Raw genomic sequence first — 26,609 nt, forward strand, 5'->3', positions numbered from 1 at the left:
CGTTAATTCATTAAAGTAAAATAACAGTTGGTACCTCTTTGTTAACTTATTAAATTAATTTTTTTATAGGTTCCATTTTACGGCAAGTAGATGTCTCAGAAACAACTGTCTTACTAATATCATATCCGGGTGAAATCTACATGCGACTACTGAAACTGCTTATACTACCCCTTATATTATCAAGTTTAATAACTGGATCTTCTAGTGTTAACGCAAAATTAAATGGAAAAATAGCTATCAGGACTTTTTTAATTTTTTTCATTTCTTCTGCTCTTAATGCACTATTGGGGACAGTTTTAGCTATTATTATACATCCGGGAGATCCAGGATTAAAAATATCTCTAGAAAATGCCATAGACGATAAGAAAGGGAGTTCCGTTTTAGATAGTTTACTGGACCTAGGAAGGTATTATTTTTCATTAAATTCATCTATTACATTTCTATGGAGGGCGGTACAATGGTCACAAGTCACAAAATTACTGTATTGCTTATAACATACAGAACACACTGCAATATTTTTTTCTACCGATTGGTATAAAAGACATAAGTCAATGCACTCTCATAAGAAATTTAGAGGAATGGTTAAAAGGTACTAACTGGGAAATCATTGAATAGAGGGCGGTAAAGGGCTGAGATAGGGAAATAGCATTCCACCGCTCTATTAGATTTTTTATTAACTATTACTGCCACGCCGTGTCTGTGTTGGTTATTCTCGCTACCGGAATAATATATTGTGGCTTCGTCTGTTGAAAAACAACCTGAGTTGGGCCACCTGACTTCACTGATACCCAGTACATCGATATTCACTTTGTTCATTTCTTGAATAACATTATGCATTTTACCAGACTGAAACATGCTCTGAACATTCCAGGTTCCTATTCTAGTGTTGGACAGTCTTATTTTATCATCAACGTTCTTTTGACAAGGAATTCCCTGATTAACGACCTGAGAGTCCTTGTCTTCTTCTTACCTGCCAGATCTTGGCTTCCGAGTGTCATGATCAGTAACGCCGTTATTAATTTCTAAAACCATGATGATGTTAATGTTCCAATGGATAGTTCTTTTTCTTTATTTAGCAACTGTACATGTTACTAATTTATTATGAATAGTTTAATTAAAAAGTATGTTAGTAAGTTAAAAGCAATAAAATAATAGAACACAATCACAACTACATATCATATAATTAAGGCAGAATTTAAAATACAGTTGGTTTTGCTCAAACATTAAATCTGTTTGGTAGATCATTTGGTTTAAAACGTTTCAGCCTACGCACTTCATTATTGTCATCGAATATCCGCTTCGCGAGTACATTGGGATGAACCTTTATTAGTTGACCATATTTGACACTGTAACTTGTTACAACTTCTTTTAATAAAGGCACTTCCAGGACTTTTTCATAGAAGAGGATGTATCATACCATGTAACATTTACTATAGACCTTAACACTTTCTTCTGGAGGCGTTGGAGGATTGCACGATTAGAATTGCTAGCGGTGCCCCATAGTTGAATACCATATGTCCAAATGGGGTTAAGGATCGCCTTGTATATAAGCAGTTTGTTATCCAATGTTAATTTAGAGTTTCGATTAATCAACTAGTTCATATGTCTAAATTAAATGCCAAGTTGTTTGCTTTTGGTAAAGATGTGCTCCTGTCAGGTTAGTTGTTTGTCAAGATGGATTCCTAAGTATTTTGTGTCGTTGGCCTTACTTAATTTCTTGCCATTGAATGTGACTGGGGGCATTCACATTGTTTAATTGTAAAGGTTACATGTATTGACTTGGTCTCATTTACTATAATTCGCCTTTTTTTTAGCCAAGTTTCTATTTTATTTTGGTTTTTTTGTAAATTTTTTTGCTTTTGCGGGACCAGAGTCCTCGGCCAGTATTGCAGTATCGTCTGAAAAAGTAGCAACTTTTGTGTTACTGCTGGATGGTAGGTCTGCAGTGAACATTAGGAATAAAATAAGTTCATTGTGGAACACCTGCTTTGATAGGGTGGAGCTGAGTGTATTCATCGTGCTGCTTTACCAGGAAGTATCTATCTGATAGAATTTTAGGAGTGGAAAGAAAGGATATTGCAATTTTTTCTTTATTTTATAAAGTAGGCCTTCATGCCAAACGTTATTGAAGGCTTGACTGACGTTTAGGAAGACTGCTGAGAGGTGGGATTTACGTTCCAGCACGTAGGAGATTTTTTTACTATTCTGTGGACCTGTTCGATTGTCTCATGCTTTATCCTGAAGCCGAATTGTAATTCTCATTTCGGTAAGCGTGAACTTTTTAATCAAGTCCAGTTGAAGCGGGGCTTCTAAGGAGTTATGAATCTCGCTATAAAGAAGAAAATATTCCTCGGATTATTGAGATCCATTCAGTCAAATTATCTGGCATAGCCTTAGAAATAAGCTCATTTTTTCATAAGCTTCATTCAGAAACACTTGAAGAGCTACAGACATTGGTGAATAAGATAGCAGACTGCAGCTAAGAATATGGACTATCTTTGAACATAAAGAAAACTAAATTTATGGTAATATCGAAATCAACACAAAATGTACAAAATTTATATTTACACAATGAAATTATCGATCGAGTTAGCAAATGCAAATATTTAGGCACTTTTATAAATGAAGACAACGATAGCTCAGCAGAAATCAAAATAAGAATAGAAAAAGCCAGATCCATATTCACTAAAATGAAGAGAGTGTTCTGCGGAAGAGATTTGAGCCTTGAAATGAAACTTCGCCTGATGAGATGTTACGTACTTTCTGTGCTGTTCTACGGAATGGAGTCATGGACGTTGAAAAAGATTGATACCAAAAATTAGAGGCATTTGAACTGTGGATGTATCGCAGAATCCTGAGAATATCATGGACCGAGAGGGTCACAAATGTCGAGGTCTTGAGAAGAATGAATAAAGAAAAGGAAGTCATATTTACGATCAAAAAACGAAAACTGCAATACTTGGGACACATTACAAGAGGCGAAAGATATGAACTGCTTCGAATAATTATGCAAGGGAAAATAGCAGGAAAAAGGTCCATAGGAAGAAGACGAAACTCCTGGCTAAAGAATCTACGGGAATGGTATAGCTGTAGCAGCAACGAATTGTTTCGGTCAGCAGTTTCGAAAATACGTATAGCCCTGATGATCGCCAACCTTCGGAACGAAGATGGCACTTGAAGAAGAAGAAGATTTTATGTATCTTTTTTTCTGAAAATGTTGCTTGTTGACGTCAAATCCCTAAATAGAAAAGTGTTTAAGTTATGAGTAAAATAAGGAGTTTGACGTTTTGATTGTTTATTTAAAAATATTTCTACATACTACACATTTCAACTGTCAAGCCCGTTGTGACGAAAAAAGGTTTATTTTTTGACTTGATTAGTACTTGGTAACTTGATTAGTCTATAATCTATATAGAATCTATTAGTCTATAATGAAGTAATCATTATGAATTTGTCTTTATGTTGTGACTTTTAAACTTTATTTTTGATAAATTTCATCCTTAGATAAAGTAACATGAGTTTATTAATTTTAGGAATATCATATCAGATAATATTTTTCAAGCAACATTTCAGCAGGTAAGTAGTTCTAGGTATTATTTCTTTAAGTGAAATTAGTGCCACAAATCCTAAATTAAAAGTAAATTACATTTATTATATAACATGAGGAACAATGATTAAGTCGTTAAAAGTATCCCTGTCACAAAATCAAAAAAATATTATAAAAAAATCCAAGAAACTAAAATAAAGGTAGCTGGTAAAAGGAAAAATAAAAAAATTATCAAAAATCAGATTATTTATTAGAGATCAATAATAGTATTAGATTTAGGATAAGATTATCGACAAAACAGTGATTAATAAGTTATAATTAGTAAGATTGGCGAAGCGATCGAATCGAAACTACAACGTTACAGTAACAAAACCTGGAATGCAGAAATCATTTAAAAAACCTGTATAGCTGATTAGCTGTAGAACCATTACTAATAGTATGAATATTATGTTTATATGGGATTAAGCCACAATTATAAATGTAATGAAAATTACAATAATTTTAACTAACGCTCGACGTTTGCATTTCCACTGCGAAAATCGTTTAAAGATTAATTTAAAAATTGTGCGAAAATGTATAACCAAGTTCTTATTAGGTTATGACTTTTCAACATTGATTGATTGGCATACTTGACATAGGAATATCAAATTCTGACTATTTTGTGTGTTTTTTGTGTTATATGTTGTGTTATATGTTATAAATAAGTAGTGTAACGTATGTTTGTGTTAGATAGTTAGCACTATGTCTGACTTCTTCTTCTTAACGTGCCCCATCCCTAAGGACATTGGCGATCATCATGGCCCATTTGACTTTATCTGCAGCCGTTCTGAAAAGTTCTATTGACGTTTTCCCACTCCATTGTCCCAGATTCTTCAGTCAGGACGTGCGTCTTCTCCCCGGTCCTCTGTTGCCTTCCACCTTCCCTTGTATGACCAACCGCATCAATTCGTATTTTTCGTTTCTTAGTATGTGACCAAAGTAGCTCATTTTTCTTTTCTTTATAGTGTTAAGTATTTCTTTATCTTTTTTCATACTTCGTAGCGTTTCCGCATTTGTTATGTGTTGTGTCCAAGATATTTTCCACATTCTTCGATAACACCACATTTAAAAGTTATTGAGTTTTTTCTCTGTCGCCTCTGTAATTGTCCAGGCCTCAACTCCATACAACAGGACAGAGAACACGTAGTATCTTAATACTCCAGTTCTAATTTCGATGTTGGGTTTTCCATTGCATAATATTGCTTTCATCTTATTAAAGGCACTTCTAGCTATCTCCGTATTTATATCTCTTTATTTCCGTACTTCTATCCCATTCTTCATTTAGTTCGCAACCTAAGTACTGATATCTGTGCACCCTGCCCAAAAGTTTTCCTTTAGCATAAATACTGTCTTCCTCAATCTCGTTCTTGCTTACCACCATGATTTTTATTTTATTTGTATTCAGTGCCATTCGATACCTTTCGCAGTATTGGGTAATGCGATCAACTAAGATCTGTCATCTGCGTATCTAAGATTTTTCAGAAGTGCTCCGTTAATAAATATGCCTTCATTTACGTCTTCTAATGCCTTTTAAAGAGTAAAGAAATAAAACATAATGACGGTATTAGATTTTTGCTTCGATACAGGGCAGTGGCAAGCCGCTTATACGTATTTCGACCTCTTTAGATCTCATCGGAGCGGTATATGCCACTGCTCTAGAGCAGAGCAGTTTAAAACAACAACAAAAATTAATGAAAATGGAAAAAAATTATTAAAGAACCGTATTAAAAAAAAATAGATTAAAATATAAGTCCAAACTTCTCCAAAACTTGTCGAATATTTCGTGTCTAGCCTTGTCAGAATAGAACCACATTTCAATTTTGTCTTGTCGTTTATACTTAACTTATAATTGCAATAAGGTTTCATAGTTTTTGCCGCCTTTTCTATATTGTAATTCCATTAATCATTTTCTCTTTTTTTCTTCCCTGATACTTAAGCCCATTTTCTCTATTCTTGTAGTTCTCGTGTTTGCTCCATTTGTTTTTGTCTGTTTTACGCCTTTTAGAGCTTGAACGCTTCGTTGATTCTTTTGGACTCAGTGTACTGTTGTTCGAATCGTTTTCTTTACATCCTTCATTGCACATAAATTTTTCGAAACCGCTACTCCATCTCTGCTTCCCTATTAAGTCCGGGTCTTTGGACATTTCATTGTCTTGGCAGTTCGTCTTTTGCATGCACGAGATGCCTTCTTCTGATCTTTCTGTGCCATTAGTGACCGCGTTTGTAATATTAAAATCTTCCAAATTCATTATTATGTACGGTTCTTTCTCACAAACATGATTGATAAGGATTTCTTCGGTTTATCTAGCATATTTCTCGAGATCATCAATAATTGGACTGTTATTTGCCTGCATACTGTTTGTTTGCACGGCAATAACATTGTCAATGGTATTTTGTTTCATGGATGAGTAAAGGAAGAGTAAAGTTGTTTAAATCAGGCTCTTTAACTTGAAAAGGGTCCTTTTTTCAGTGTCGTCTAACTTTGACGGCACTCAGGTAGTTAGACGTAGACCCCTAGTATTATACTTTTTTGGAATCAGCTCATTTTTATCGATCTAAATATGTCCTAAAATACAGGGTGTTACATTTAAAAAAAGAACCGATGACGTCATCACTGTAATGTGTATCACCTTGTATAATGAAATTTTATTACAACATGTAGAACATTAAATTTAAAAATCGACGGAAAAATCATACTTTACGGACACACTGTATATTATATGTAAAATAAAGATGATTAAGAGTAATTTAAAAAGAAATATTCACTAAAGCGTAAATCGCAGCAAAAAAATATCGCCAATGTTCACAAAATTTTCCGCTACTCTAGATAAATGATAGTGACATTTCTCCATATTTAACGAAGATGTAAATTGTTCAGAGTGCCGTGGTTTCGAAGTTATCGGGGCAAAATGATGTCATCAAGTGCCACCAATCACGCACTTCGATGTTCATCGCCCTTCCTTCTGGAACACATAATTAAATTTAATTGGTTGAGAAATGAAAAAGTTTCATATAAAAGTTAATTTATCTTTAAATATGGGACATTTTCGGATCTCAAGTCAGTTGTGATAGTAGTGTCTAACTCATGGTTTTACCCGTGTAGAGTAGCTCCCTAGAGCACTTTGCTCGAAGGGCTCTGTTTCTTTCTAAGACTCTGAAGCTGTGTTTTTTTCTTCTTAGAAAGAATGTTTTTTTTTTCAACCACCTAATAAAACCACAATGGCATTGTCTCTTCAAGATAATGCCACAATAAGAGCGTACCGGCCAACTACGCAATATAACACCATATTGCGCAATAGTTGGATAAATTAATAAACATGGAAACTTGCACCAAGTTGCAAACACATTTTCATACGTTTATTAATTACACCGGAGACGACAATGAGAATCAGGCAAAACCGAGCCGATTCGGCTACTTGAAAAAACATTCAACTTTACTCATGTTTTTACTATAAATCGTAGTTTTTTGTAAATAAATTTTTATTATTTATAAATATATAAATTATGAGGATTATTATGAGGATATTATATTTCCTCATAAAACTTTAACTATTGAATAGCGGCAAATAATGCTCTAAATCATTCATTATTATTGTCTCTACAGCTTGGACTAATATTATCGGCTTGTTTTTAGATTTAGGTTATTCAAAAATTTTCTGTCAGTTCTGATACTTACCTTTTTTAGTTGTGTATGTAATTTTGTTTTAATTTTGTTTTAATTTTATGTTTTTATGGGATTAAGTCACAATTATTGGTTGTGATTGTGACGATAATCACATTTTTAAATAAATAATATTTGACATTTCGATTTCCACTCCGGAAATCCTTTTTTGAGAACGATTTCCGGAGTAAAAATCGAAACGTCAAACATTAGTTATTTAAAAATTCATCACAATCACAACCAATATATTGTGGCTTAATCCCATAAAAATATAATATTTAACTTAGACATGCCACAATAAACTAGTTTCAGAACCTTGCTAATTTGATTTAGTTATTAATAGTTGGCTTAGGATTTTATTTATTCTTTTATATACTGTGTAATATGCATTTATTTATGTACTAACATTTTCATTTAGTCTATATAATATAGTTCAGTAATATATTATTTTAGACACACACAGATTATATCAACTCTACTATAAAAATTCTAAGAAATAATCAGACAGTAGAAATAAGCAAAGACGAGAGATTTCTTGGTACACGGTAAGTATAAATAAATCCAAATTTCAGTTCCGATTTGATTAAAAAACCTACATATTTTACTTCTTTATACAATGCGCATCAAAGTGTCTTTAAAATTAAAAATACAAGTGGCTATAAAGTAGGATTAATAGGTACTGTAATAGTTATTTATGTAATAGAGGGCGACGATGTTACAAACCTGAGCCTTTCTGGCCCGAGTGTTTCATATCGAGGCGCCGACCCTCGGTCGGACCATCGGATGGTATCATCGTATCAGCGCCACGTAAAATAAATGCATTACGTTAAAAATTCCAGCCTTCACCGTCAACGCGCAGCGTCCAGCCTAGAGCCAGATATCGGACCATGGGGTTGGACCATAGTATTCCAGCTTAGTATTTGTTCAATACTCGTCTATAGTACTCTACGATCGACACTACGAGATGCCGAGCACCGAGCCTCGCTGCGACCAAATAAATGCATTTTATTTTAAGTTCCAGCGTTCACTTCACTGTCATAGGCCAGGGAAATAAGCAAAAAAAGTATCCTGTTTTTGACACTCGCCCGGCAGGCAAACGATAATGGTTTTGAGTAGTATGGTCCTCTGTAACAAAAACCTATATTCTGTAGTCGAGTTTTTGGACTTAGTAGTTAAGTAGTTAACTTAGTTATTAACAAATTAACGTCAAAAAACGAAACATTTTTGCTTTTTTCGTCTACCAGCAAAAAGTGAAGCATTTTAAATAAATTTTAGAAGAAAAGAAACTTTTTTATTTTTATAAATGTTAATAACTTTTTTGAAAATAAACTTATAATATTTATATTTTGTGGAATGCTGTGCCTTATAGTGCTTAAAATACAATCAAAATTTCAAAGTTATGGGTCAAATAGTTTAAAAGTTATGTTATTTGTTTATCCCAAATACATTTTTTTGCAACAATATAAGTCAGAAAATTATATAGTTTTAGTAATTGTAAGGGTAGTTTCTGGAAGAAAAAGACTTGTTATTTACATTTAAAAAAAAATAAGAAAATTAATTTAAAATATTGCAAAATAATTTTGCAAAACATGTTGATTTTTTGCTTATAAACAATTCGAATAACTTTTAAACCATTTCCTGAAAAAATATTATTTTTTTATATTTAAAAAGCATTAGTTTTTTACAAAGCATTAGTTTTTTTTCCTAAAATAATTTGGGACAAAGTTAGCCTCTTTTGTTATTTAATTCATAGCAGCTTTGTTTATAACAATTAAGAAATCTAATTAGCGCTATTTGAAAGAATATACTTTATAGTTTTAATGTATTAGCTTCTAAAAATATTGAATTTTAATGGAATCGTCCACAAAGCTTCAAAATGTGTTCTTTAAAATCAGCTGACTTTGAAACTCGCGGTAGCTGAAATGAGGGGGAAGGAGCTGATAACTGTATCGCTGGTCCTTTTTGATGTATTTCAACGTTTCTTTTTGAACTTGCATGTACTTTTTGCGTACATTACGAATATGCATTAGTTAAATAAATAAATTGTCAACTAAACCACGTGTTACATTTTACGAGACCCTTCCATTAGCTGGCAGAAATTTATCAGAAACCGGTCGGACTATGACCCGGATTTACCTTCTAGTATAAATCAGACGGATTCTCCTGAATTCTAGGCCAGTTGTATTTTTATATATAATAACGGAGCTTTCATTGAAAGAGTCAGTTAATATCTGACGACCCGCGCCCGCGATTTTAATTGTTACGTCAGACCCGCGCCAGCCTTCACCACAAAATCTGGATTGTGGCAATTCAACGTTATGCCATTTGGACTCTGTAATGCTCCTGCGACATTTGAGAGGCTTATGGAAAATGTGTTGAGAAGGTTATCTTGGAAAACATGCCTGGTTTATTTAGATGACATAATCGTCTTGATGCTAAACCCCAAGAAGTGCCAGCTATTTCAAGGTAGTAAAGTCAATTATCTGGGTCATATACTCAGTAAAGAAGGAGTGGCCGTGGATAAGGGAAAAATCGATTCCATTAAGGAATGGCCAAAACCAACTGAAAAACACCAAGTGAGAAGTTTTCTTGGACTATGTACTTATTACCGAAGGTTTATTAAGAAGTTTGTAGATATCGCTAAGCCATTAACGCGACTTACGGAGAGAGCAAGAGATTACCGCTGGGATACAGACTGCCAAAATGCCTTTGAGACCTTGAAAAAGCATTTAAAAACAGCACCAATTTTAGGGTATCCACTGCCAGAAGGAGAGTTCATCTTAGATACAGATGCAAGTAATGTGGGAATTGGAGGAGTGCTGTCTCAGATTCAAGGAGGACAGGAACGAGTCCTCGGATATTTTAGTGAAGTTCTTTCAAAACCTGAGCGGAATTATTGTGTCACGAGAAGAGAACTTCTAGCAGTAGTGAAATCAGTAGAGCACTTCTATCAATACCTTTACGGAAGAAAGTTTTTAATCCGAACCGACCATGCCGCTCTTAAGTGGTTGATGCAGTTTAAGAATCCAGAGGGTCAGATAGCCAGGTGGATCAAACGACTCCAAGAATACGATTTTAAGATTGAGCACCGGGCCGGAGTTAGCCACAGAAACGCTGATTCTCTTTCCAGAAGGCCATGCCCAGCAGAGTATTCCCACTGCTACAAAACGGAATCCAAGGAAGCAGCAGTGCTAAGAACAACGATGGTCAACGACTACTGGACGCCTACTAAGATCAGAGAAGAACAAGAAAGAGATCCAGTTATACAGAAAATTCGAAAATGGAAAGAGGAAAACCGTCGACCACCTTGGCAAGAAATATCAAACCTATGCTCAGTAGTTAAGACGTATTGGCCCCAGTGGGACTCATTTATCATGGAAGATGGCTTGCTCAAACGAGTCCTGAGGGCATTTTGGTGTAAAGAAAACCCTTCAGCGAATTCGGGAACGGTTTTATTGGATGAACAGTTCCGACGACGTAAAAGACTGGTGTAAGAAATGTACTATTTGTGCTACGAGTAACGGGCTTTACCGAAAAAGGAGAGCTCCTATGAGACAATATAATGTTGGAAGCCCGTTTGAAAGAATAGCTTTGGATATCGCTGGGCCATTCCCAGAAAGTGAAAATGGAGGCAAGTACATGTTGGTAGTAATGGATTACTTTACTAAGTGGGTCGAGATTTACGCACTTCCAGACCAGAAGGCCGCCACCGTTGCAGATAAGTTGATCTAAGAATATATCAGCCGATTTGGGGTGCCTTTGGAGATACATAGTGACCAAGGCAGGAACTTCGAAAGCGATCTATTCCAAGGAATATGTGATAGACTAGGCATGAAGAAAACAAGAACTACAGCAGATCATCCGCAATCTGATGGTATGGTAGAACGAATGAATAGGACAGTTGGCAAATATTTGACAAAGATGGTGTCCGATCATCAGCGAGACTGGGACCAGCCAGAGTCCTATTCGGACGCGAAATGCGACTACCTTGTGATCTAGAGTTTGGGTGTCGACCTGGAGAAGATGTAGCAGGTGAAGATTATGTGATCGAATTACGAAGAAGAATGGACGATGTACATGAGTTGGTCCGTTCCCACCTTCAGATCGCTAGCGACCGAATGAAGAAACGGTACGATACACAAGCCGAAAAGGGTTGCTTTAAGAAGAACGACAAAGTATGACTGTATAATCCCAAGCAACGAAAAGGTTGTTCTCCCAAATTGCAGCAGTTTTGGGAAGGCCCATACTTAATTATGGAGAAGATCAACGATGTCATCTACCGAATAAGCAAGATTCCGAGGGGAAAGCCGATGATAGTACACCATAACCGGCTGGCGTCTTTCGAAGGTGACCACGACGTAGACGAAGAAGTGGAAGTAAACCAAGTCCAAGATGTGTCTGACCTCACGTTTGAGGAATTCATGGGTGCCTATGGAGGTACCGGTAAAGCAAGACATGGTGTTACCACTGACGAAAAGCAAGATCTACTCGCGCTCCCCGATGACTACTCGCTGGCCCTTACCATCCCGGCCAGTATCAAAGACGCACCAGGGTTGGCATCCGTCTTTCAAAGGAAGTTTGGTCGAGTTGCAGAACTTCAATGCCAAGTGCCAGCTCCCGGTAAAACCTTGAAACTCCAAGATGCATCACGTTACCTTTTCTACCTGGTAACAAAAGACACTGCCCGTGACCAACCTACCTACCGAGATGTATGGGAAGCCTTACTTCAATTGAGAGAGCACGTACTAGAGTCCGACGTGCAAAAGTTAGCCATGCCAAAGTTGGAGTGCCGCCAATTAGATTGGAGGGTTATCCGAAATATGGTGGAGAAGATCTTTAAAGACACCGAAGTCCAGGTGTTAGTCTGTTGCAATCCGCATAGTTACTGGTGCGGAGAGAAAACGTCCCTTGTCATTTTTATACAACTGGAAGTTGTAAAAGAGGGTCTAGTTGCCGATACCAGCATACCGTTCGAGTTCCAGTCCCGACAAGGTTCCAGGAGGAACCATCTTTAAAGAGGGGTGCAATGTTACATTTTACGAGACCCTTCCATTAGCTGGCAGAAATTTATCAGAACCCGGTCGGACTATGACCCGGATTTACCTTCTAGTATAAATCAGAGGGATTCTCCTGAATTCTAGGCCAGTTGTATTTTTATATATAATAACGGAGCTTTCATTGAAGGAGTCAGTTAATATCTGAAGACACGCGCCCACGATTTTAATTGTTACGTTCGCCTATATAAATTATGTATTATTCGTTAAATAAATTGATATAAATTATCGTGCTTTTTAATGAATTAAGATAAGAACAATATAATAAATTAATAAAGACATTATAAATTAAATAAAGACATAGCAGTTAAATAAATTCACAACACACGTAATTAGTTTAAATTTTTTTTGTTAATAATATTTAAGGTAAGTTTAAATGTAAAATAGAAATATTTCTGATTAATGTATACTGCTTTAATAAAATTGTAAATATTTTATTAATAATTTGATATGATAGAAATAAGAGAAAAAAGGGAAAAGGGAAAAGAATAATTTCTTTTGTTGATGAAACCACAAACGATTAATAGCACTTCTGTTCATGTGGAGAATTAATAAAGACATTATAAATTAAATAAAAACATAGCAGTTAAATAAATTCACAACACACGTAATTAGTTTTAATTTTTTTTTGTTAATAATATTTAAGGTAAGTTTAAATGTAAAATAGAAATAATTCTGATTAATGTATACTGCTTTAATAAAATTGTAAATATTTTATTATTAATTTGATATGATAGAAATAAGAGAAAAAAGGGAAAAGGGAAAAGAATAATTTCTTTTGTTGATGAAACCACAAACGATTAATGGCACTTCTGTTCATGTGGAGGACCTCAGCAACGTCTCTTTGACTTCTGCCAGCTTGAAGCATCCCGATACCATGCCACTGCGTTTAGCGGTTTAAATGATGTCTTTCCAAAAATGTTGATTCAAATTGGTACAGGGTGGACAAAAATATAATAGTTTTGTGTGCGTTCATAAAGTAACGCGTTAGTTAAATTAACAATATTATCAAAAATATTTATTGCGGGCAGAATATGATGAAATACATGACTTTATAAATGTTCGAACAAAATTGCATTCTTCTATCGGGATCATCTTCGTTTAATTCCTGCACAAGTTTGATTTTATAAGGATGCCATTTTTCAAGCTTTAATAGTTTGTGTACTGTTTTTTTGCTAACACTGATATCGCGACTAACTTTACGCACAAAAGTGTGCGCATCTTCTTCAAAACTAAGTAAAACATCTTATGCTGTATAGAATTTGCTAGTACTAAACTGTCACTGAACATCAATAAATTACTAAACAAATAATGACATTTAACAAAACCATAGCCTACTATGTTTCTTTTAAATTGATAAGAAATAATTTCTTTCATATTCTGTCCGCTAGACAATAAGTATTTTTGATATTGTTAATTTAATGTTGTGTATCAAACGAAACCAGCAAATATTCAAGAATTACAACAGAGAATTCGGACAGCAATAAACAATATTTCTCAAGACACAATAAACAAGGTTCAACAAGAATTTGTATAACGTTTTGGTTACTGTCAAATACAGCAAGGGCTGCAGTTCGAACATTTATAAAGTCATGTATTTCATCATATTCTGTCCGCTAGACAATAAGTATTTTTGATAATATTGTTTGTTGTAATTTAACTAACGCGTTATTTTATGAACACACAAAACTATTGTATTTTTGTCCACCCTGTACAAATTTAAATCAACATGTGATACATTTTTGGAATGAGCTCAGCTAGAGTAATCCGAAAATTGAGACAAAATGGGGGTGTTCCATTTAAAAAAATGACTGTGACTTCATTACTCGAAAGTAATTCACCTTGTATATTAGAATATTATTTTAAAATACGGTAAATTAAAATCAAAAATCGACGTGTTTCAGGATTATTTCTTAAAATGCACTCTTTAGCTAAAAAAGAATTTGTTCCATACTTTACGGACATAGTGGGCATCCATAAACCGATTGGGCAGTGTAGAAGAGGAAGACGAAAAAAGGCGATGGACAGGAAAGAATGAAGGAAAAGCGTTGTGGAGAATGGGATCCACATAAAGTTGTTAAGCCAAAATGATAATGAAGTAATTCTCTACCGTACTCATATCATTAGGATCATATCTAGATATACATATAGATAACTAAAGCAAAAACTTGTTTTATAACTATATATTAACGAGGTTAATTTGATTATTTTCAGGCCTGGAACCAATAACATCGGTATTGTTTTCTTTTGCATTATATTTGGCTCAATTCTCGGTACAATAGACGAAAAAGGAAATGTTGTTAAGGAGTTTTTTTCAACAATATTCATAGTTATAATGAAAATGGTAAAAGGTGTTGTTTGGATAACACCATTTGGAATATGTAGTATTATAGCTGCAAAAATTGTTTCAGTAGCTGACATAATGTTAGTTATATCTCAGCTGGGATGGTTCATTGCAACAATTCTTATAGGAGTAGTTCTGTCGCAACTCATAATTTTGCAACCCGCTTATTATTTTTTTGTAAGAAAGAACCCCTTCAAATACTACTTAGCATTTACTCAAGGTAATTATTTTGTTTATTTGATTATATACATATGTTTTTATAAATGTATTTGTTTAAAAAACAATAAATAAACTTTTTTCCAACTCTGGAACTAAACCGGATCATTTTCCTTTGGGACACTGCGACAGTTTTCAATTTAGCGATAGAAAAAGTAGGAACAATAATCTATTTTTTTTCAGAAATTATTCATAAAATTGCAATAAAACGTCATGGCGTACAAAATACAGACGGCGTTTTTGCAAAAGGAGAGCGTTAAGTTGTACTTCATCTTCTTGTAGTGCCTATCCGTTTCGGATGTTGGCGATCATCATGGCAATCTGTATTTTGCAAACTGCTGCTCTCAAAACATTTATGGTTGTTGTGTTGAACAACGTAGGTAATTTTTCAGCCAGGAAATCCTTCGCCTTCCTGGTCCCCATTTTCCTTGTAGAATTAATTGCAGCAACCCATACCTTTCGCTGTTCCTCATGATGTTACCGAGGTATTCGATTTTGGCTGTGTTTATTGTGGTTAGCAACTCTTTTCCTTTTTGCATTCTTAATAAAACGTCCTGGTTAGTAACGTGGTAGATATATGATATCTTCAGGATTCGACGATAAAGCCAGATTTCTAACGCCTCAATTTTTTTGCAGATAGCGTATGTGAGAGTGCACGACTCAACTCCTTACAACAGTAGAGGAAAGATATAACATCGTAGTAACCTGATTTTTATGGGTACTGATGAATCATGGCATTTGAATAGCTTAGCCATTTTTTAAAATGCAGATCTTGTTTTCTCTATCCTACATTTTATTTTTAGAGAATGGTCCCAATTTTTATTGACGTTCGTACCAAGGTAGGTGTATGTTTTTACTCTTTCTATTGGTTGACCATTCACACTGATTCCTTCTTAGAGATCATCGTACATTTTGTTTTTTTAATGTTCAGTGAAAGTCCATACCTCTGACTCACTTCTGTAATTCTATTCATTAACTCCTGGAGGGCTTTATAACTGTTAGCGAATACCACCGTGTTATACGCGTATCTGATGTGATTGATACATTTTCCGTTAATTCAAATTCCGGTTTTAATATCCTCTACTGCTTCTTGAAATATTTCCTCAGAGTATATGTTAAACAGCAAGGGTGATAGTATACATCCCTGTCGGACCCCACATTTGATTTTTATATAATCGGATTCTCCTGCCTCTGTACAAATAGACGATATTTGATTCCAGTAAGGATTGCTAATAATTCTTAGATTACAGATGTTTATTCCAATATTTGTTAATATCTCCATCAGCTTGTCGTGTTTTACTGTATCGAACACTTTATGGTAAACAGCATATGCATTGTCAGGTCCAGAAGCTTTGCCTTCTTTTAGTTGTGATATTGCTTTTTCCACTTCATCTGATGTGATTGTTAAGTGGTCATTATATATGTAGGATGGAGGTTGTTCAGACCTATTATCATCATGATGATGTTTCCCTGTTGATATTGCAGTTTACTAGCTGTGTTAGATTTTTGAAGACCAGCTGCTTGCTTTACCTTTTTATGCATATTAAATGTACCGTGTACATGTAAAGTTGTACCGTTACGAATTTACCTTTAGTGATGAACATCATCTTATTTTTTCAATGAATAATTTAAGTATTTTGAAAAAAAAATTATGTATGAAAAGGAGTGAAGAATACACAGTTTTTCACTAAGCAGTCATTGCAAACACACACACACACACACACACACACACACACACACACACACACACACACACATATATATATATATATATATATATATATATATATATATATATATATATATATATAGATATATATATATATATATATATATGTAGATATATATATATATATAGATATATATATATATATATATATATATATATATATATATATATATATATATATATATATATATATAGATATATATATATATATATATATATATATATATATATATATATATATATATATATATAACAGAGTAAGGTTAACTTGGAACAACCCTGTGATAAGCAAGCAATAAAAACGTGTGCTTCAAAGTGAGTGTCTTTTATTTTTAGCTAAGCTTTCGTCACATAATTTTTGGGCTTCATCAGAACTACGCAAAATGTTGACACTTAGTGGTATTTTCGGAACAAGAGTACAACATACTATGTTTGGTAAATGAGAAGATCCATCTCTAGAAACAACATCATTTATGCCGTTAAAATTATGCTGGTAGATTTTACATTATGGTAGGTTTGATTTTAAGAAAAACCGCCCTTCGGCGGTGGTACTCAGCCATCAATATTACAGAATATTATAATAATAGAACTAACACTGATTTTTTTTTGTGGGCTGCTTTGACCTGTTATTTAAGTTCCGCTTGAAATATTGAAAACTAAATGGATCCTACCTTATACTTTAAGTTTTTGAAGGTAATGTTTACAATCTTTTCCAGGGACGCAACTCTGTTTTTCCTTCATTTTTCTCCAATGGTATTTTAAGTTTCTTTGTTTCGACTTAATTTCCTTGACCTCGTTGTCCTGAGTAACCAGTTTCAAATCTTTAGCATTCTAGGTTCCTGTAATCTTTAGCATTCCAGGTTCCTGTATGAGAGTCATTTTCATCAGCAAGTTGATAACTCCATGGGGAGACCACTTTCTTAATACTAAATGGTCTTACAAACTTTTGGGCCAATTTTTCACTGAAATATCTTGTAGCATCACACTAAACAAAATTTCTTCTCCAAACCATGCCCCCAACTTTATATGTTTCTGGTCTTCTTCTCAGGTTATATGGAACTTTACTTTTATCATACGTTGACTTGTCTCTTCCGAACATCAGAAAACAGTTTATCCAGAGATTCCTTCCTTGTTCCGACATTATACTGACCTTGTTTTTATTACTCTAGGAACTCTTTCCACGGGATTAGCTTGTGGATGGTACATTGCTGTAAATTTTAATTCAATACCATAGTTTGAGACAAGTTGTTGGAATGCATGGCTACTAAATTGTGCTCCATTATCTAACAAAATTCTCTCTGGTACATAATAGATTAGAAACATTGATTTTCTAGTATTTTTACTATATTGGCTGATGTCGCGGCTCTAATAGGGAAGGCTAAAATAAATTTAGTAAAGTAATTTAACATTAAGTTAAATTTAAGGCTATACTGACAAGAGTCCATGGATGACTGGCAGTAGGATGCTGAATAACAATAATATTTTTGATTAAGTCTTTTTAATGTTTTTGAAACGCCAAGGTTCATAATGATCTCTTATAAGATTTAGTTTTTGTTCTCTTGGAAACACCGTCACCCACTCTGATGAAGCTAGTTCGTGGTTTCGCGGTTTTATATTCTTGAAAAGTTTTTCTATCTCTACCCCCCAAACCGGATTGTTTCTCGGAAATTTGTTTACCTTAGAAATCATATCATATTTGAAATGATGAAAGAACTGGACGTAGAAGCTGGAAAGATAGGCCTTAATATGAATTACAGCAAGACCAAAATCATAACAAATACAGATGAAGATATCACAATGAGGATCGGACAAGATGAAATAGAACAAGTTCAGGATTATATATATCTGGGTCACACTGTAAAACTTAACAAAGAAAACCAAACAGCGGAGATAAAAAGACGAGTTAGACTGGCATGGGCGGCATTTGGCAAACTAAGCTACATTCTTAAAAACAAAAGATATCCATAGCATCTTAAGACCAAAGTATACAATCAATGCGTACTCCCTGTTCTCACTTATGGTTCCCAAACGTGGACATTTACAAAAGCAAATATGGACAAAATCATAAAAACCCAAAGAGCAATGGAAAGACAAATGTTGCACATAAGAATAATGGATAAAAAGAGAAACGAGTGGATAAGAGAGAAAACAAAAGTGAGGGATGTTAGACAAGAAGTTGCAAAATTGAAATGGAGATTTGCCGGACACAATATAAGACAAAAAGAAGACTGATGGAACAAATTTCTTATAAGTTGGAGACCGTGGGAATATAAACGAAGCAGAGGAAGACCCCAAATGAGATGGGCAGATGATATCAAGAAGCACGTGGGCTCTAGGTGGATGACTATAGCGACATACAGAGAAAAATGGCAAATAATTGGGGAGGCCTATGTCCAAAGATGGACCGAAGAAGGCTAATTAGATAGATAGAAATCATATCCAAATACCATCGGTCTGAACTGACCTGTATAGAAGTAGAAGAGTCTACATTCAAAGCATTCACGCAAGGAACTGCACGAGATAGTGCATCAGGCACTAGATGATCTTTTCCTTTCCGGTGTATGACTTCAAAGTCATATGCTTGCAAACGCAGGGCCCAACGAGCAATTCTGCCTATGGGGTCTTTAATAAAAAACAACCACTTTAAAATAATAATCAATAACTACAAATTTAGAAGCTTTTAGGTTAGGTTAGACCTTACTTTCTCTACGGCAAATAGAATGGCGAGACATTCTTTTTCTGTGGTGGAATAATGCCTCTCAATTTTTGCCAGTAATTTGCTTAAGTAAGCTATAACGTATTCTTCATTTAGCCTTTGTGTATATCTTTTCGATCGAAGTTAAAATTATACAGTCGATTCCAAAAAAAAACTATATGAAAAAAATCATTTTTAAAATCAGAGCATTAAAAACATTTAAAATGATATTTTTGATTGATATTGATATTTCTCAAGTAAGATTTGTTGGACTGTGTTATCGTTCCTGTTCCATACCGTGAAGTTAAACGTTTACTTTGTATTCGATTTCTTCCTTTGACGGAATATTTAGTTTTTTATTGACGCATATAAAATAAAAGTATTAAGGTATTCGCTTCGATGTGTAGTTACAGCAATCTGCTGATTCAGCTGTTGATTCATCTGATGTATCTTTATTTTGTTGCGTAAACACATTTCGACATAATATCAGGACATTGATTAATTACTTTATTAATTAAATAGACTTCTCGGTTATTTGACACTCAAGAAAATTAATTTTTTCTCAGAAATAAATTTCGAATCTTGATAATTGCGTTTCGTTCTGTTTACTACCGTAAACGCAATACGTAGAATCAATTGCGGAGAGTATTGTATTTGTAACAATTTGATTCATGTAATGCATAAATCGATGTAGAAGTTCTTCCAAATAAACACTTTTTGACATGTTTTTAGAAGACATTCTATACATGCAGACCAAAAAAGCATCTGCGGTTTAGTACTCTTTCTATAGACCTGCTAAATAATTGAATATCCTTCCGAAATAAAAAAAAATATATTAATTTGAACTTTTTACATATTTAGGTATATAATTGACTTCTGCTCATCCACTTACTCGACACATTATTAATTTGATTGAAAACTTAGTTTATAAACTAGATGTCATGTATTATTTTCATTATTATAAACAGAAATATAATATTTCATTGTTACAATGTAAAGTGACCAGCAAGGAAACATACATATTTTCTTAGGCGCCGCCAATGATCAAATTAAAATTTTTCTAAAATGCATGATGGGCACGTGATTTCGGCTACATGTCACCGCTTACGGAGCGTGATTTAGGATAAGTAATTTCATTTAATATTTGACAGACCATGGTACATTGTATCGGGAAGCTTACGTATTTCTACTTCTCCCCCCTTAAAAGATACTGTCGTAGCTTCACTATTTTTAAGAGTTAGATAGATCGAACAATGAAAAAAAAAGATGGTGTTGTCACTTAGCTCTACACACTGCTTAGTATATGTTAATATATACGTCTATGACTTTGTAGTGTTTTCTCTTACGCATCTTCGACTTGTAGAGTTAATCGACTTGAATGCTCAAGTAGACTGACGGGGTTCTGCCTTGACTGTGTGTGTGTGTGAATGGGTTGCCTCCTGACTTAACAGGGATTTAACGATGATCCGACCGTCCCGTGACTGTTGGTTTGAATTAAACCTTAATATAAACAAATACTAGGTACAATTTACTTCTGTCTTGTCCGAGAACGTAATATTTATGGTACTCCTAGTCTACGGGAGAGTACATGGGAGATTTTTAATAGGTCATTTGACCCAGCATGGATAACATATAAATCAATACTTAAATATGACAACTTTAGAAACTATGCCGTCAATTATTATCGGTACATGTGAATCTCAGGTAAGATAAACTTACCACCCAAGTGGGTAAGTTTTTTTTAGTAAAACATTTTTGTACCGCATTCATAAATTATTGGTACCAGGAGAAAGGAAATTTTTTTATTTTCGGTAATTTGACACAGTACGGCATTCATTCACACCGTTTCGAATCAGTATATAGATTAAATTTTTTGCAACGCCGTACATTTCAGCTGGGTTTTTTCTGGGTCAAATGACCCATTAAAAATAATTCATTGGCTTGCAGGCTATTAAGTCTGTTTAATGAAGATTTTAAATTAAAAGAAGATAGAGATGTAATAATTTTAGCTTAATTCATTATTTCCATCATTCATTATTCTGTTATATAACCAATATACATATATCCTAAAACTGCACTAAAATCATTTTTAATAGTACGTAGACCCTGGTGCATATTTCGCTCTTCATTTAATATTGAACGTAATATTTTAGGTACGGTAACGGCGTTTGCAACAGCTTCCGCAGCTGCTGCTTTGCCAGTTAACTTTAATATATTAGATAATGACTTAAAAATCCATTCTTCTATTACAAGATTCGTAATGCCAATCGGCACTAATATTAATATGGACGGAACCGCTTTATTTCTTGCAACTTCTACAGTATTTTTAGCACAGATGACGGGGTTTAATTTAGGAACTGGAACCGTTTTAACAATATGGTAAGTAATTGTTTCCTACTATGATATATCAAGATGAGATGTAAAGAAGTATTATTTTAAAAATATTTGTTTGTTTTCATTATTAAAAAATAGTTGTTTCGATAACCAGAATAATGAATTCGGGATTTTAGATGTATATTATGCCGTCTCTATACATCTAATTACCAATAGCGGCTCGATTATTGGCTCACAGTGTTTCTAGGTAATTATTCGAATCCTTAACTTTTACCAATTCGACAATACTATATTTTTATGCTGCCTTAACATGCAATATATTTGTTTAAGATTTGACATTATGGGAAGTAAAAAATTAATTATGTAATTCAATAATTATATCTATGCTCCCTTACTGCGTATCCGAATATGAGCCCACTCAAGTTAATTTCTATAAACAGCAGTTCATTCTCTCTTGACTACCCCTTTTATGTTATCCGCTTAAAAGTTTGTGTAATTAAAATTAGTTAAATTTATTAAGACTAATAATTTAAAATCAATTAGTGAAAACCGTTTACCTAAAATTTGTTACCTACATCTTCTAGTCTCTCTGATAACTGTAATCATCAGAACGAGTCTTGTTGGTTTCGCAAGTACAGTCAATTTTTAGTCTTACAAATCGTACTAATCTTTGGAAATTATATGTTCAACGGAATACAGATCTTAAATATTGCCACTTTATAAAAACAAGCTATAGGCTGAGAATGCCAAAAGCCTAAACTCATCCCATACTCTCCCCTTATATAAATACTATAATAACGTATTTTCATTTTTTAAATAATAATTTGCCCCTGTTATTGCTCGATCACTGAAGCGCCACTGAAGAAAGTCGAATATATATATATATATATATATATATATATATATATATATATATATATATATATATATATATATTAATATAGAAGCAATGAAAAACAATGAAAAGAAGTGGAGTCCCTTTCACACTTTAACTCTTAAAAATCTGAGTCAGATAAGAGGTGAAAAGAAACAAAGCAAGATGTTACTATTCCACATATTAGCGGAAATGTTTCATTTTGTATTTAGAAAACAGCACCAGTTAAAAAATCTGCAAGAGTAATACTCTTTTAGAAGGATTAATGATTAATGAAGTTCTTTAAATTGAAAGAGAAGCCCAAAAAGTGACCTCTCATGTTGATTGTAGGGAGAATAATAATGTAAAATGTGACTTACATGAGCAGTAATACAATATCGATGGTAATTACAAAGAATTGGTCAAAAAATACAAAAATTCACATATTGTAATCGTATTGGTAGGATTACAATCACTTACTTAATCCATGAAAAAACAGATTTAAACAAGTATAGTTGATTTATAAAAATATTTGAGCTTATTGAGTTTGACAGTCGTTGCTCCTTATATATATATATATATATATATATATATATATATATATATATATATATATATATATATATATATATATATATATATAAGGAATAACAGAATGAAACGAAGTTTTGTTTTTTTAATGGAATACCTTGTATATTAAACCATTTTTGAATGTATTTTTAAAAATATTAAGAGTTTGTATGAGGTTTTATAGGCCTAAAGTTATTAATTTTTGAAATATTTACACATTTCTTGAGGAAATGGTAATATTTAAAGGGTTGTGGATATTCCATGGTAATAAAACTGTAAATAATATTTAAAAGATTTTTTAGTGTGGTGTTATTTTTAAAACTTAAATCGGAGCTATCTAATAACTTAATAAAATTTAAACGGAGCACCCTGTATAGTAGTATTGTATTTTGTAGAAAGCATCACAACCTTTCTTTTGGTATTACATACCTAGCATGTTTCGTTTTGTAGATAAAACTATAGATTTTATGTTTTTGCAAATGTTTTAATAAATTATTTGTACCAACCGAAATATAACAAACAATAATTATAAGAATATAATTTAATTTTATAAACAAATTAAAATATTAAAGATTAAAAAAAACGTATGCTAGTAAAAATTAGTTGAATTCATCATTCACAAAACTCATCACGTTACAAAATAATATTTACCATACTAATAAATGTAATCAATATCCATAAATTAATTATTAAATAAATAATTTTAAAATCTACTTTAGTAATTTTGAGGAAATAATTGAATTTATGATCATTTTGCTTTACTTAATGTACCAATTCTAAGTTAAATTGTACTTTCGAGAAAGGTCAATTAACCCTATATTGCATAAATTTTAAATATGCGAACTAAAAATCTTTTTTTCATTGTATATGGCTTTAATTATGAACATAAATGTTCCCTAATTTAATTTTTGAGTAGGCCTCCTTTTTTTGCAAAATACGGAATGTGTACTGTAAGCAACAATATGCAATTAAACTACATTTAGTGAAATAAAAATTTATTATGTGAAAACTTTATTCGGTATGAAAATTCTTAAAACAATTAGGAAGTTGTAGTAAAACAAAGAAATATTTTACACTTTTGGCATTGAACTTTGGGAGTTCCTTTACAATTAGAATATTTGCATCTTCCTTTCTTTTCAAAATATATAGACCCATTCCATTTTTTCTAACCTCTGCGCAGAGAATGGGTGCTGTTGCATGGTATTTTCTTTTCTTTTCCTCATATGCTGTGGATACATTTGAACTAGATGGACGCCCTCTTTTAGAACCATTTACTGTATTTTTCATACACAGAGTTTGTGCAATTTCTGCCTTGAATTCCAATAGGGGTGATTGTTCCTTTTTTGGTATTTTTAAAGCAGTGCAGTCTCTTCTATATAAAAGCCATGCTTGAACAACCATAATGTCAATATAAAGTGATAAAAGAATTTGTGCCAATTGAATATTGAACCAATTGTTAAAGTATAATTTGTGATTCTGGTGTTTTGGGATAATCTCTGATATTCTGAGGACAACATTACCAGCTGAACCAATATCGGTTAGAGTATGAGGTTCTTTTCCAGTATATATTTCGAATTTATACATCAAACCAGAAGTATCAGATAAAACAAAAATTTTGTACCCCCACTTTTTCGCTTTTTTTTGGGTTATACTGTTTTAGACTACTTCTTCCTTTGAAAGGAACAATTTGTTCATCTATTGACAAGAACTCTTCAAGGGGAATTGTAGAACATACTTCATTCACTTTAGTGATCAATGGTCTTATTTTGTATAATTTATCATAATCTGTAGACTCTTTAGATGGTTGTTTAGTATGTCGCTCATATGTAAATTTTTTTAAAGCATCAAATCGATTCACAGACATTACATCGGCTACTTAGGTAATCCTCGTTTTTGGATTGAAAAACATTCGTTGTCGTGGTAGTTTATATATAGACATGTAGCATGACATACCAATAAATTGTTGAATTTCATTTTTTGTTACACCAAGTGGCTTATTTGGACTTTGTTGAACACTATATAAATTTGACTGCTCTATTAGAGTTCCAATCAACTCGTCATCAAAAAATTTAGTAAAGTATTCTATTGGTTGTTTAATTTCGTGTGACATAGGTATATTACCTTTCCACTTGGGAATAGGTAATGCAATTTTTATTTTTTTGGCTTTAGTTTTGGAAGAATCATCCACATCATCATCAGATGTCTCATCAGAGACAATATCATCATCCTCGTGAGTATTTTCTTTCTAAAAAAGTGGCGATGTTAGAAATGTCACTCATGAGATGAATCTAAAATATTTACTTACAGATGCATCAATATTGTCAGAAAGTAAATAACAGGGATCATCAATATCAACGTCATTATCCTCTAATTCGCTGTCATCAGAATCATCTGGCACTGGTCTTATAAAAACATTTGCATTTCTGCTACTTCGATTTCCATACAATCGATTTACACTAACTTCAGCTAGTTCCATGATTCAATTGCATAAAATTGCCTCAAAGCAACACCTGTTTACAACTTGATTTGTGATACTTATTTTATGTTTACAATTATAAAATTACTAGGAATTACTTCCCTCACATAAGATTATTACATAAAGTAACTAATTTTACGTTCAAATGTAGTGTACAACAGGAAAACAAGTTGAAAGATCTTATACCTTTCGCTTATAACACACGACTGGCAACGCCCGAGAACTTTAGGCGCGAAAACTTGACTTGGCATAATGACGTAGAAGTTTGCGTGATTACTTAGATAAAATGTGTCTTTCAGTACGCAATATGCAGTTTTAATTCACTTAATATATTAAAGGTTAGTTTTCTAACGGAAATTAATTTCGGTATAGCCTTAAAGCTACGGTATGAAATATAGGGTTAAATAACTTTTTAATATCAGTACTGACATTCTGAGAACGTATAAAGTAGGCTTCAAAACAAAAAAACGTTAAATGTATATGTATGTCAAAATATTTATTAAACTAAATAGTATCTACTTGTGTCACAGAATAAATAACAACCACAATGCCCACTCTCAGATGCCCCCTTTTAACGGTTTAAAACGGTTTTAGAGATGGGAATGAATTTCGAGTAATGGTACATTTAATATAGAATTCATATATAAATAGGTACGCGCCAATTGAGCAATAATACAGAGTTAAATACAACAACAAAAAACAAAGAAAAACAAATTTCTTTGGTTATGAAAGTTTCTAAAAAATACAATACTAATATACAGTGTTCCGTTAAAAAAATGAGAAAATTCTGTATTTGAAAATCTTTGTCTATGCTTCTTCCTCTTTCTTCGAAAAAGACGTCTATACTTTAAAATTATTTCCGATTATACAGGTTCAGTCAAAACAACGGAATGAACCAAAGTTGTCTTTTTTTAAATAGAACAACTTATATAGTAAACCATTTTTGAATATACTTTTTAATTTGTATTTTTATATATATATAATATAATATACTGTTCGGAAAGATTTCCGCGGTTAGTACAATTAAACCTAGAGCTAAGATTAATACTATTATAAAAATTAATATTAAACTCACCAGTCTTCCGGGTTGA

General features: G+C 33.1%; 1 protein-coding gene across 2 annotated transcripts in view; it reads left to right on the forward strand.

The window, feature by feature from the left end:
* The window catches only part of LOC140431296 (excitatory amino acid transporter-like), an 86,718-nt gene that overhangs the window by 40,841 nt on the left and 19,268 nt on the right, over nt 1-26,609 (forward strand). For both annotated transcript variants that reach the window (XM_072519230.1, XM_072519229.1), the window contains exons 3-7: nt 70-406; nt 3,534-3,576; nt 7,701-7,792; nt 14,516-14,865; nt 21,439-21,664. In XM_072519230.1, coding sequence (XP_072375331.1) covers nt 70-406; nt 3,534-3,576; nt 7,701-7,792; nt 14,516-14,865; nt 21,439-21,664 — 1,048 coding nt within the window. The remainder of the gene's footprint in view (nt 1-69; nt 407-3,533; nt 3,577-7,700; nt 7,793-14,515; nt 14,866-21,438; nt 21,665-26,609) is intronic.

This window comes from Diabrotica undecimpunctata, unplaced genomic scaffold, assembly GCF_040954645.1.
Source record: "Diabrotica undecimpunctata isolate CICGRU unplaced genomic scaffold, icDiaUnde3 ctg00000626.1, whole genome shotgun sequence".
NCBI lineage: Eukaryota > Metazoa > Arthropoda > Insecta > Coleoptera > Chrysomelidae > Diabrotica > Diabrotica undecimpunctata.